The 12,545-nt window shown below is 45.2% G+C and overlaps 1 protein-coding gene and 1 long non-coding RNA gene across 3 annotated transcripts in view; one reads left to right on the top strand and one right to left on the bottom strand.

The window, feature by feature from the left end:
* The window catches only part of LOC137630586 (uncharacterized), a 49,390-nt gene that overhangs the window by 11,018 nt on the left and 25,827 nt on the right, over positions 1 to 12,545 (bottom strand). The window lies entirely within an intron of this gene.
* Positions 1 to 12,545, top strand: part of Nprl3 (GATOR complex protein Nprl3) — a 38,841-nt gene that overhangs the window by 24,666 nt on the left and 1,630 nt on the right. The window contains exons 8-10 of one of the 2 annotated variants that reach the window (XM_068362156.1): positions 5,654 to 5,751; positions 5,920 to 6,049; positions 6,249 to 6,591. In XM_068362156.1, the coding sequence (XP_068218257.1) occupies positions 5,654 to 5,751; positions 5,920 to 6,049; positions 6,249 to 6,591 (571 nt within the window). Of the gene's footprint in view, positions 1 to 5,653; positions 5,752 to 5,919; positions 6,050 to 6,245; positions 6,592 to 12,545 lie in introns of both variants that reach the window. The other variant, XM_068362155.1, reaches the window with a different exon arrangement.

Genomic DNA, 12,545 nt, shown 5'->3' with positions numbered 1-12,545 from the left:
TTTTTATCTTAAAAGATGTTTACTGTTTTTTTTTTTTTTTTTGCTGGTATTAATGTGCTTGCATTATACGACTGATTTCGCATTTACTACCTTTTGATGAGGGTAGAATTGCGTGCTTCAGGTAGAAATCAGTAAAAGTTTCGTTTTCAGTGAAATAAGTGCAAAACAGAAAATCGAAGTGATAAAGTGATATTGCGCAAAGTGTTACAGTGTTGCGTCCGAGGGTTCGTCTGTTCGTGCCTGTCGTTCACCTAGTCCGGGACCTCTTGCAAGCTCCCAAGCCCAGGGGAGAAGTAATGTCGAACGACTTATGGGTTCGAGAGGCCTTGATCAGCGAACAGACGTTTCCCTCTATGGTATCGGGTGTATCTTACCAAGATCTCCCCTACCATAAGGCGAGAGAGACGTTTTTCTCCTCGTCATCCGAAGGCTTTTCGCATAAGAAACCTGAACAAGGTTTCGAGGCCCTTAAGCGAAAGTCAGTCCTTTCAGGACAGGTCCAGCGTCCTGGTTGCAGCCATTAGGACAGCTCTGACCCTATGCAGTCATCGGAAAACTGCTCGCCGCCTAACAAAAGCGTAACACAGACTCCGAGAGTCTTTTTTGTTGGCAAAGTGTTGCGGTCACAGACGTTACCCTCGTCTCTTACCGCAACCATTTCCGTTGATCCTTAATGGGTTGTACGGCAAGACATGCAGAATATGCTTGCCTCCCTTATGGAAGACTATTCTGCCGATTAGTCCGTTGAGTCTAGCCGTTTATCTCATCGATATCCTGGCTTTCAGCCAACCTAACGTCCCTTTGTGCATCCTGTTGACGTTGGCGTAGCTAAGTCACGTCAGTCAGGTTGTTTAGAACCACACTCGATGCGGTCTCGTGTGGATTTTCAGCCACATTTGGACGTTAGGCCACTTGCTGATGCTCCTGTTGACGTTCAGGACGTTCGCTAACAATCGGAGTTGACTTGTTTTGACGCTGTGCGTCAACCTCCTCATTCTAGAGTTGTTTTGACTGCTCAGTCTAGGCAGTCAAAGCAGTCTCGAGTGGACGCTGTGCGTCCTCACGCACCTGTTGTTGTTGACAGTTCAGTTGTTGACAGTTCACAGACTGTCAAGCAGTTACATGACGTTGCGTCCTGGTCCGCTACTAATGCACCAGTGCGTGTGGACTCTGCTTGTAAAGCATTGCCACCACGGTAGATCTCTCCCTTGCTTGAGACTCAGCTTTTATCGGACAAGGTTCCTTTAGATGAGGAAGTTGCTGTTTCCCCTCCTACTGATATTCCCTTGAGGACTCTGTCAGACGGAGAGGAGCCTAAAGCTGCTTAGCCCTCTATGGACTTGAATTAAATCATGCTGATTTTTAAGGATCTTTGTCCGGATCTCTTTGTAACTGCTGCTCCTCGTTCGCCTAAACGTCAGAGCTTACACTAGGCCTAGCTACTTCAAAGCCGTTGTTTATAAGCTAGTGCTCTCTCGCTCTCCTAGAGAGCTTTACGTTTGCTAGGCGACTGGTTTATCACCAGGAGGAGTTTGGGGGATACAGCCTTTGCTTTCCCTTCTTTTAAACTGGCTTATAGAGCGAGAGTCTGATATGACACGAGAGAAGTTCTCGGCTTGGGAGTTCCTGCCTCTGCCCAGATAGACTTCTCAAATCTCGTAGACTCTCCCTGGCGCCTGGCCAGGAGACGCTCCAAGTTTTTACAGGTCAACTTCACAGCTGTTTTCGAGCCTTTGAAGTTTTGCTGTACAATTATGTCATGCATAAACAAGGCTTTCAGGGATGGAAAGCGGTACCGCCTCAGTCGCTAACCCCGTCTGTTGCCGCACCTGCTCCCGTAGACCCTAAATGGGCTTTGCTGCAAGACATGCAGTCCAAGCTTGCGTCCTTGATAGAGGACTTTAATGCGGAGAAGGTTGCTGCCGAACCTCTGGCCAACAACCTTCCAACCGGTCGGTTGTGCGTCCTGTTGACGCTGAGGTAACCTTCTCGCGTCTACCAGTTGAGGTGGTTCCTCCACCGATGCGACCCAGTGTGGGTTGCCAGCCGCACGTTGACGTTAAGCGACGCTCGGAGGTGGTTGTTGACGTTCAGGACGTTCAACAACCATCAGAGGTGACTTGTTTTGACGCGGTGCGTCAACCTCAGCAACCCGGTATGGTGTTGACTGCACAACCCAGACGGTCTAGACAGTCTCGGGTGGACGCTGTGCTTCCTCGCGCACCCATGGTTGTTGACAGTTCACAGACTGTGCAGCAGTTCCATGACGTTGCGTCCGGCTCCGTCACGCATGCACCAGTGCGACCGGACTCAGCGAGCCAGACGTTGCCCACTCCATTGCCGTTTCCTCATCAGTTTTCGGGTGAGGAACTTTCTGATGAGGACGTTGCTGAACAACAAGACGATCAGCCCCCAGAATAGATCAAGCCCTGCTATCCATCCAGAAGATGCTGAAGAAGGAACGCTGCTCAGTCAGGCTGTGGATGAGTCTGGTGGGGACGCTGTCATCCCTGGAACAGTTTGTATCACTAGGAAGACTTCACCTCCGTCCTCTTCAATACCATCTGGCTTTTCACTGGAAAAAGGACAAGACGCTAGAAGCGGTCTCGATCCCGATTTCCGGAAAGATAAAGTCTTGTCTGACTTGGTGGAAGGACAATATCAACCTAAGAGAGGGTCTTCCCCTGGCTGTTCAGACTCCCCACCACGTTCTCTTCTCGGACGCATCGGACTTGAGCTGGGGCGCGACACTGGACGGTCGGGAATGCTCAGGTCTGTGGAACACGAGTCAGAGGAGCATGCATATCAACTGCAAGGAGCTGTTGGCAGTACATCTGGCCTTGAAAAGCGTCGAGTATCTCCTTCGAGGCAAAGTGGTGGAAGTAAACTCGGACAACACCACGGCCTTGGCGTACATCTCCAAACAAGGAGGTACCCACTCACTGACGTTGTACGAGATCGCAAGGGACCTGCTCATCTGGTCAAAAGGTCAAGACATCTCCCTAGTAACGAGGTTCATACAAGGCGACTTGAACGTCATAGCAGATTGTCTCAGTCGGAAAGGGCAAGTAATTCCTACCGAATGGACCCTCCACAAGGATGTGTGCAAGAGACTTTGGGCCACTTGGGGTAAACCATCCATAGATCTCCTTGCAACCTCGCTGACCAAGAGGCTTCCAATCTATTGCTCTCCAGTCCCGGACCCAGTAGCAATACATATAGATGCTTTCCTCCTAGATTGGTCACATCTGGATCTCTACGCATTCCCACCGTTCAAGATTGTCAACAAGGTACTGCAGAAGTTCGCCTCTCACGAAGGGACAAGGTTGACGTTAGTTGCTCCCCTCTGGCCCGCGAGAGAATGGTTCACCGAGATACTTCGATGGTTAGTAGACGTTCCCAGAAGTCTTCCTCTAAGGGTAGACCTTCTACGTCAGCCACACGTAAAGAAGGTACTCCAAAGCCTCCACGCTCTTCATCTGACTGCCTTCAGACTATCGAAAGACTCTCGAGAGCTAGAGGCTTTTCGAAGGAGGCAGCCAGTGCGATTGCTAGAGCAAGGAGAGCGTCTACCATTAGAGTCTACCAATCGAAGTGGGAAGTCTTCCGAGACTGGTGCAAGTCAGTTTCTGTATCCTCGACCAGCACCTCTGTAGCTCAAATAGCTGATTTTCTCTTATACCTGAGAAAAGGACGATCCCTTTCAGCTCCCACTATCAAGGGCTACAGAAGCATGTTGGCATCGGTCTTCCGGCATAAAGGCTTAGATCTTTCCAACATAAAGATCTGCAAGACCTCCTTAAGTCTTTTGAGACCACCAAGGAGCGTCGTTTGGCTACCCCTGGATGGAATTTAGACGTGGTACTAAGATTCCTCATGTCAGACAGGTTGGAGCCGTTACAATCAGCCCCCTGAAAGATCTCACTCTTAAGACTCATTTCCTGGTATGCTTAGCCTCGACTAAAAGAGTCAGTGAGATTCATGCCTTCAGCAAGAACATCGGATTTTCGTCGGAAAAAGCCACTTGTTCGCTGCAACTTGGTTTTCTAGCCAAAAATGAGCTGCCTTCTCGGCCTTGGCCTAAATCTTTCGATATTCCCAGCTTATCGGAGATCGTAGGCAATGAACTAGAAAGAGTCTTATGCCCTGTTAGAGCTCTTAAGTTCTATTTAAAGCGTACTAAATCTTTACGAGGCCAATCTGAAGCTTTATGGTGTTCAGTTAAGAAACCATCCTTGCCTATGTCAAAGAATGCTTGGTCAGACTTTATCAGATTGTTAATACGAGAAGCTCATTCACATCTGAGTGAGGAAGACCGAACTTTGCTTAAGGTGAAGACGCACGAAGTTAGAGCTGTAGCAACTTCCGTGGCCTTTAAGCAAAATATATCTCTGCAAAGTATAATGAACGCAACCTATTGGAGAAGCAAGTCAGTGTTCGCGTCATTTTACTTGAAAGATGTCCAGACTCTTTACGAGAACTGCTACACACTGGGACCATTCGTAGCAGCGAGTGCAGTAGTGGGTGAGGGCTCAACCACTACAATTCCCTAATTCCATATCCTTTTAATCTGTCTCTTGAAATGTTGTTTTTTTATGGGTTGTCCGGAAGGCTAAGAAGCCTTTCGCATCCTGGTTGATTTGGCGGGTGGTCAAAGTCATTTCTTGAGAGCGCCCAGATTAGGGGTTTGAGGAGGTCCTGTTGTATGGGTTGCAGCCCTTGATACTTCAGCTCCTAGGAGTCTGTCAGCATCCTAAGAGGATCGCGAGGCTCTGTAAGGAAGACGTACTTATAAGGCAGAGTAATCGTCTAAGTCGACTTCCTTACCAGGTACCTATTTATTTTGTTTTTGTTATTTTGATAACTTCTAGAATGAAATAAAAACTCTTAGCTCATAAGATGTAAACATATTTAACTGGTCTCTACCCACCACCCTGGGTGTGAATCAGCTATATATTCACCGGCTAAGTTAAATATTTAAAAATGATATTTTAATTATAAAATAAATTTTTGAATATACTTACCCGGTGAATATAAATTAAACGACCCTCCCTTCCTCCCCAATAGAGACGCAGTGGGATGAGGAGAAAATTGAGTCTTTGTTTACATGGAGTTTGGTATCTGGCCGACAGTTGGCGCTGGTGGGCACACCCGCAACCTGTATAGCGATCGCTGGCGAGTTTTTTTGTACAGTTTTTTTGTCTGTCGAGCAACAGAGTTGCAGCTATATATTCACCGGGTAAGTATATTCAAAAATTTATTTTATAATTAAAATATCATGATTATCAAATTACTGTTTATGTATTCACGCTCATACAAAGCTTCCCAAAGTTCTTGGAATTTAATGTACTATAAACAGCTATAGAGAATATGTAAAGAAAGAATATTATTAACCAGTAGAGGTTACAGATTTACTAGTTGAAAGTATGTTTTACCCTTTTGCCCTCTAACTTTTTCAAGTTCTTATTCTTAGATAAAATATGTAGATGTTTTCAAAGTTTACAATGAATTATTACCAAAGGACGAAATATTTTTATTTATTGATGTACGGTATTGTTACATTACTTCAGTGCAATAGGGAAATGTAGTAAGATGGCTTTCTAAAATAAAAAGAAAGATAGGACATTTCTTAAAACTAGATAAATCATTTTAGCTTGCTGGTCACCTGGTGTATTGGGGAAAAGCAACAGTTATATATCCGTTATGCAGTACTAATGTATACGTTTTGGCACCAAATGCCCCTACAGCTATGTAAGTATACCTGAGCTTTTTATTTAACCTTTAAAAATGAGTTGAAATAAAAAATTTTGTACAGTATGATACCTTTATCTCAACTATGAAATCCCATGAAAAGATGTCAAATGAAAATTTTGTGTAATAAATAGGGAACTGACTATCTCTTGTTTCTAATCTTTGTAGAAGCAGCCAGTTAACAGAACGATTTAGTGAACAGTTCCCTGGATCATCACTTCACAGAGTTTTAGCAGATTTCTCTTTACCAAGCTCATTGAGTGACAAGTGCCATCCCATGAAATTTTCTCAGCACCAGGTACTGTCTGTCTGTTAATCTTTCAAGTTACTCCTCTAATTTATGTGACTTTAGCATTGTTTTCTCTGAATTCAGGATTGCTAGATCATTGATTGCTGTATTGGAACTTTTTTTAATCGTGAAAGAGCACTAATGTCTGAAAGGAAAATTGGTAAATTTGAGAAACATTTGTAACTGTAAATTTTCATTCTGAAAGCAGGATCAAGTGCAGCAAGTTTTGTGGCTCTTAAGGCATGGTCTGCTCCAGCAGCTTCATACTTACATTTACTTGGCTCCACCAATAACTCCTGATGGAGGAATAAGCAGATTGAGTGGGCGAGATATTGGTGGAACGGGGCAATTGGGTAGTCATGGAACCAGCTCTCCTGCCAGCACAAGTATTCCTACACCAACAGTCCATGAACCTCCACCACTTACACATGATCCACCTTCACTTACTCCACATCCAAATATTCATCATCATAACGATACAACTCGTGATGCTCTCCATCATGCTGCAGTCCAGTTGAGTCAACCAGCATCAGAAAGTGACCTTGGCTCAGGTACATTACCTTGTTTCAGTCTTTCATTTATTCTTGTTTACTTGGAGGTATGCCTTGAGATTTTCCGTACCTAATTTTACTGTATTTTACTTTGCTATTTACAGAACCTGTCTTCAATATTAAACTTTGAATTGGTGGAAATAGAATTTTTCAATATTAATCTTACCCGATAATCATGTAGCTGTCAACTCCGTTGCCCGACAGAATTCTACGGAAGGGATACGCCAGCGATCGCTATACAAGAGGGGGGTGTACTCACAAGCGCCACCTGTGGCCAGGTACTGCAGTACTTCTTGTTGACAACACCTCAATTTTTCCTCTGTCGTGCTTCCGGCAAGACGTTCATGGATACGCTTATAATTTTGGAGTCATGTTCACGGTTTTTGGTGAAGTATTGCTCTAAGATTTCAGCTTTCGCTATTCAGGAAGTTTTATTATTAGCTTAGCTAGCTTTTGGAATTAATTTGATTAATTATGGTGACGAAGAGAGTATGAACTCTCTTTCACCTTTTAATGGCCGACCCTTCCCTTAGACGGAAGTGTTGGTGTCTAAGAGAGTATAGACTCTCTTTCTTAATTTTGCTTAACAAAAGTTATAGATTTATTTTATATCTCTCCGCCTTTTATAGGCCTCTTCGATTAACTTCCTTTTATTATAAACTTATTAAAATTAATTTTTATATTTGTTTATATTCGACCTTTCCTAATAGTAGGCGGTCTTTTCTTGGTACCGAAGTTAATTAACATTGAGCCCGTCATTTCGGTTTTACCTGTTAACATATTATGCTATTTTAATGTTTTTGAAAGAATTTCTTTGATAGTCTCGAACTGTTTTCAAAGTTGAACTAACGTTTTGTTTTGTCTCTGCAGTTGTTGACGTTCAGAACGTTCAACTTGCGCTCTATCGTTACGATAGAGAGAGAATTTTCACGGTGTCACGTTGCAGTAAGAGTAAACCGTTTCTAGCGTTTTGTTCATTCTTTCTTAGCTTAATGGTTTTAATTCTAATAAAGGAACTTTTTATTTGGGAAATATTTCAGTTTTTTTCCTTTAACAATAATATGTTTTAACGATATATATGATTGGGCTCTTCTCTCAGGTTCTAAGTCAAGAGATAGAGACGGAGGGAGAGAGAGCTGGATAAACGTTTCGTTCAAACGAGTAACGTTGTTATCGTTTTTGCTCTTCTCCCTAGTCTCTTTATGGGAAGAAGGTAAACGTTTCTAGAGTTTTATTCTTGTTCTCAAGCTTTATGCGGTGAGAGATTTTAAACATAGTTTATTTGATCTAGTGTTTAGTCTCTTTCCAGCCACTGAATTATTTATCTTTCATTAGATTTTTCTGTTACATTGTAATTCTGTTTTCGCAATTACTAACTTTTAAGGAAGGATAGAATTGCGTGTTTCAGGTACAAACCACTTAAAGTTTCGAGTTCAGTGAAATAAGTGCAAACAGAAAATCAAAAGTGATAAGTGATTAGCGCAAAGTGTGTCAGTGTTGTGCGTGAGGGTACTTCTGTGCGTGCCAGTCGTCCTCCCAGTCCGGGACCTCTTGCAAGCTCCCAAGCCCAGGGGAGAAGCAATGTCGAAGGGCAAAAGGGTTCGGCAGGCCTTGATCGGCGCACAGAAGTATCCTCGGTGGTTGCGGGCGTGTCTTACAGAGACCGTCACTCCCACCCGCAGACGATTGAGCCCTTATTTTGCTCGTCTGCAGAAGAAATTTCGGGGAGAAAACGCTGGACTCAGGTCTCAAGACCTCTTAAACGTAAAGTCCAGACCTCTAGAGTTCAACAACCCGGATGCAGTCATTGGGTTAGCTCTGACTCTCCGCAGTCATCAGGTGACTGCACACCTCCTAAGAGAGGTAAGGCAATGCCTTAACAGACCTCATCTTCTGTTAAGGCTTTGCCTCAACAGACCTTATCGTCTGTTGATCCCAAGATGACTTTGCTGCAGTCCATGCAGTCGCAGCTTGCGGTCTTAATGCGTGAGTTTCAGGCTGAGAAGGTTACACCTCCTCCTGCGAGCGCTCCGCCTCACCGCAGTCCAGTCTGCCAGGCGTACGAAGTTGAGGTTCCTCAAGCTACCTTACCGCGTTCGGAGTTGCCAGTTACCAGCGTTGTGCAGCAACCTCAACCTTCCTTAAGGCAACCTCAACAATGGGAGCAGGAGTCTTATGCCTTGAGGCAAGTTTTTCTTGCAGTTAGACCATCTTCGAGGCAACAACCTCTTGAGGTACGACAACCTCTACCATCCTTGAGGCAGCTACCTCAGCTCTCGCAGCTGCTACCTCAACTTTCCTCAAGGCGAGAGCCTCAACTCTTGAGGCTAGCTCCTCAGGAACCTCAACTCGTGAGACAGGAACTGCGTTCTGCGCAGCCGCTACCTCAACTCTCGCAGCTCACACCTCAAGAACCTCAACTCGTGAGTCAAGAGCCTCTCTCTGCGCAGCCACCTCAACCCTTGAGGCAAGCGCAACTCTTGAGGCAGGAACTTCATGCTATGAGTCAGCCACCTCAACGCATGCATCTGCCACTTTCTCCTCAACTTGAGCCTCTTCCCATTCAACTTTGAAATAACAAATGACAATAATAACACCTCATTACTTTCATAACTTGCATTTGTAATCATATACATGTATGCCTACACAAACATTATGATAATGGAGGTTATTCGTATTACTTAAAAAAAAAAAAAAAAAAAAAAAAAATATATATATGTATTCCTTGCAATTTATTTTTAACAAAATCTCAAAATATGGCAAAAATATCTTCAAAACAAAAATGAATCATGAGTTATGAATGTAATGTAAATATTATGTTGATATTAAAACCCCATGCAAGCATGCATGAAGTAATGCAGTGTTGCCAACAGGGCGAGTTTCCCTTTCCTGAGGTGAAGTAGATTATAGTACGTATATTTAGTGTAGCTTAATTCTACGATTATCATGCCGGCTATCAAATTCATCAACAAAACAGTCTAAATCAATTCCCTCGGCACGTGCACTTTCAATAGACAGTAATGCGATATTACTCAATCTAGCACTGGTCATGGAATTTCTGAGAAATGTTACACGCCATGCAACATGCTCTGCTTACCTTACAGCATGCTCTACATACAGCATGCTCTGCATACAGCATGCTCTGCATACAGCATGCTCTGCATACCTTACCACATGCTTCTCAGTCACACATCTTTGGTTGTTGCCAACTCACTAGACTGTCAAGCAGTTTCATAACGTTGCCTTCTAGTCTGCTGCTTTTGCACCAGTGAAACCCTCACTGAGAGAACTTAGCTTTTCTCGGATATGGTCCCTGTAGATGAGAAAGTGCTTTTCTCCCTCCTTCTGATATTCCCTTGAGGACTCTGTCATTTGGAGAGGAGCCTTTAGCTGCGTAGCCTCCTATGGACTTTTATTTAAGCATAACATGCTTCCAGGGAAGGTAATGGTTCCACTTCAGTCGCTAACCCCGTCTGTTACCACACCTGCTCCCATAGACCTTGAGCTGTGTTGCAAGACATGCAGTCCAAGCTTAGTCCTTGTTAGAGGATTTTTTGTTTACGGAGTCAGTGTGTCACTGGGAAGACGTTCAACAACCAGCAGAAGTGACTTGTTGTGACGCAGTGCGGCAACCTCAGCAACCCGATAAGGAGTTGTCTGTACGACCCAGACAGTCTAGACAGCTTCGGGTTGTCACTGTACTTCCTCGCTTCCCCATGGTTGACAGTTCACAGACTGTGCAGCAGTACCATGATCTTGTGTCCGGCTCCGTCAGACGACTGGCTTTTAAGAGCTCCCACAAGTCGTCGCTGTCTGGAGATTCTCAGATGGGCTATGGATCTGACCAAGGAACTGGGCCTCCTGGTCAATTTTGAGGAGTCTCAGCTCGTCCCATCCCAGACCATTGTCTACCTGGGTATGGATCTTCAGAGTCGAGCTTTTCGGGCTTTTCCGTCGGCCCCAAGGATCTTCCAAGCCCTAGAATGCATCCAGAGCATGCTGAGACGGAACCGATGCTCAGTCAGGTAGTGGATGAGTCTAACAGGGACACTTTCATCGCTGGCCCTGTTCATCGTGTTAGGGAGACTCCACCTCCCCCCCCCTTCAGTATCATCTAACTGCTCACTGGATAAAGGACATGACGCTAGAGACGGTCTCAGTTCCTGTTTCCGAAGAGAGGAGGTCTTCTCTCGCGTGGTGTAAGAACAGCTTTCTTCTCAAGGAAGTCTACCTTTGGCTGTTCAGAAACCCGACCGCCGTCTCCTCTCGGACGCATCAGACACGGGCTGGGGTGCGACTTTGGACGGACAGGAATGCTCGAGAACATGGAATCAGGAGCAAAGGACACTTCACATCAATTGCAAGGAGTTGTTGGCGGTTCTTCTGGCCTTGATAAACTTCAAGTCCCTCCAGCTTAACAAGGTGGTGGAGGTGGACTCTGACAACACCACAGCCCTGGCTTACATCTTCAAGCAGGGAGGGACTCTTTCGTGGAAGTTGTTCTAGATCGCAAGGGACCTCCTCATCTGGTCAAAAGATCGAAAGCTCAAGCTGGTAACGAGGTTCATTCAGGGCGGTATGAATGTCATGGCAGATCGCCTCAGCCGGAAGGGTCAGGTCATCCCCACAGAGTGGACCCTTCACAAGAATGTTTGCAGCAGACTTTGGGCCCTGTGGGGTCAGCCAACCATAGATCTGTTCGCTACCTCGATAACCTAGAGACTCCTGTTGTATTGTTCTCCGATTCCAGACCCAGCAGCAGTTCACGTGGATGCTTTTCTGCTGGATTGGTCCCATCTCGACCTGTATGCATTCCCGCCGTTCAAGATTGTCAACAGGGTACTTCAGAAGTTCTCCTCTCACAAAGGGACACGGCTGACGTTGGTTGTCTCCGCTCTGGCCCGCGAGAGAATGGTTCATAGAGGTACTGCAATGGCTGGTCGACATTCCCAGGACTCTTCCTCTAGGAGTGAACCTTCTACGTCAACCTCACGTAAAGAAGGTACACCCAAACCTCCACGCTCTTCGTCTGACTGCCTTCAAACTTTCGAAAGACTCTCAAGAGCTAGGGGCTTTTCGAAGGAGGCAGCCAGAGCGATTGCCAGAGCAAGGAGAACATCCACTCTCAGAATCTATCAGTCTCAAGGGGAAGTCTTCCGTAGCTGGTACAAGACCAATGCAGTTTCCTCAACCAGTACCACTGTAACCCAGATTGCTGACTTCCTGTTACATCTAAGGAAAGTAAGATCCCTTTCAGCTCCTACGATCAAGGGTTACAGAAGTATGTTGGCAGCGGTTTTCCGCCACAGAGGCTTGGATCTTTCCACCAACAAAGATCTACAGGACCTCCCTAGGTCTTTTGAGACCTCAAAGGAACGTCGGTTGTCCACTCCAGGCTGGAATCTAGACGTGGTCCTAAGGTTCCTTATGTCATCAAGATTTGAACCTCTCCAATCAGCCTCTTTTTAGGACCTCACATTAAAAACTCTTTTCCTCGTGTGCTTGACAACAGCTAAAAGAGTAAGTGAGATCCACGCCTTCAGCAGGATCATTGTTTTCACATCTGAAACGGCTACATGTTCCTTGCAGCTCGGTTTTTGCTAAACGAGCTTCCTTCACGTCCTTGGCCTAAGTCGTTCGAGATCCCAAGCCTGTCCAACTTGGTGGGGAATGAACTGGAGAGAGTACTTTGCCCAGTTAGAGCTCTTAGGTACTATCTAAAAAGGTCTTAACCTTTACGAGGACAATCAGAAGCCTTATGGTGTGCTATCAAGAAACCTTCTTTTCCAAGGTCTAAGAACTCAGTTTCTTACTATTCAGGCTTCTGATTAGGGAAGCACATTCTCATCTGAAGGAAGAAGACCTTGCTTTGCTGAAGGTAAGGACACTTGAAGTGGGAGCTGTGGCTACTTCAGTGGCCTTCAAACAGAACCGTTCTCTGCAGAGTGTTATGG

This window comes from Palaemon carinicauda, chromosome 38, assembly GCF_036898095.1.
Source record: "Palaemon carinicauda isolate YSFRI2023 chromosome 38, ASM3689809v2, whole genome shotgun sequence".
Classification (NCBI taxonomy): domain Eukaryota; kingdom Metazoa; phylum Arthropoda; class Malacostraca; order Decapoda; family Palaemonidae; genus Palaemon; species Palaemon carinicauda.
This window is presented reverse-complemented; position numbering and strand designations above follow the sequence as displayed.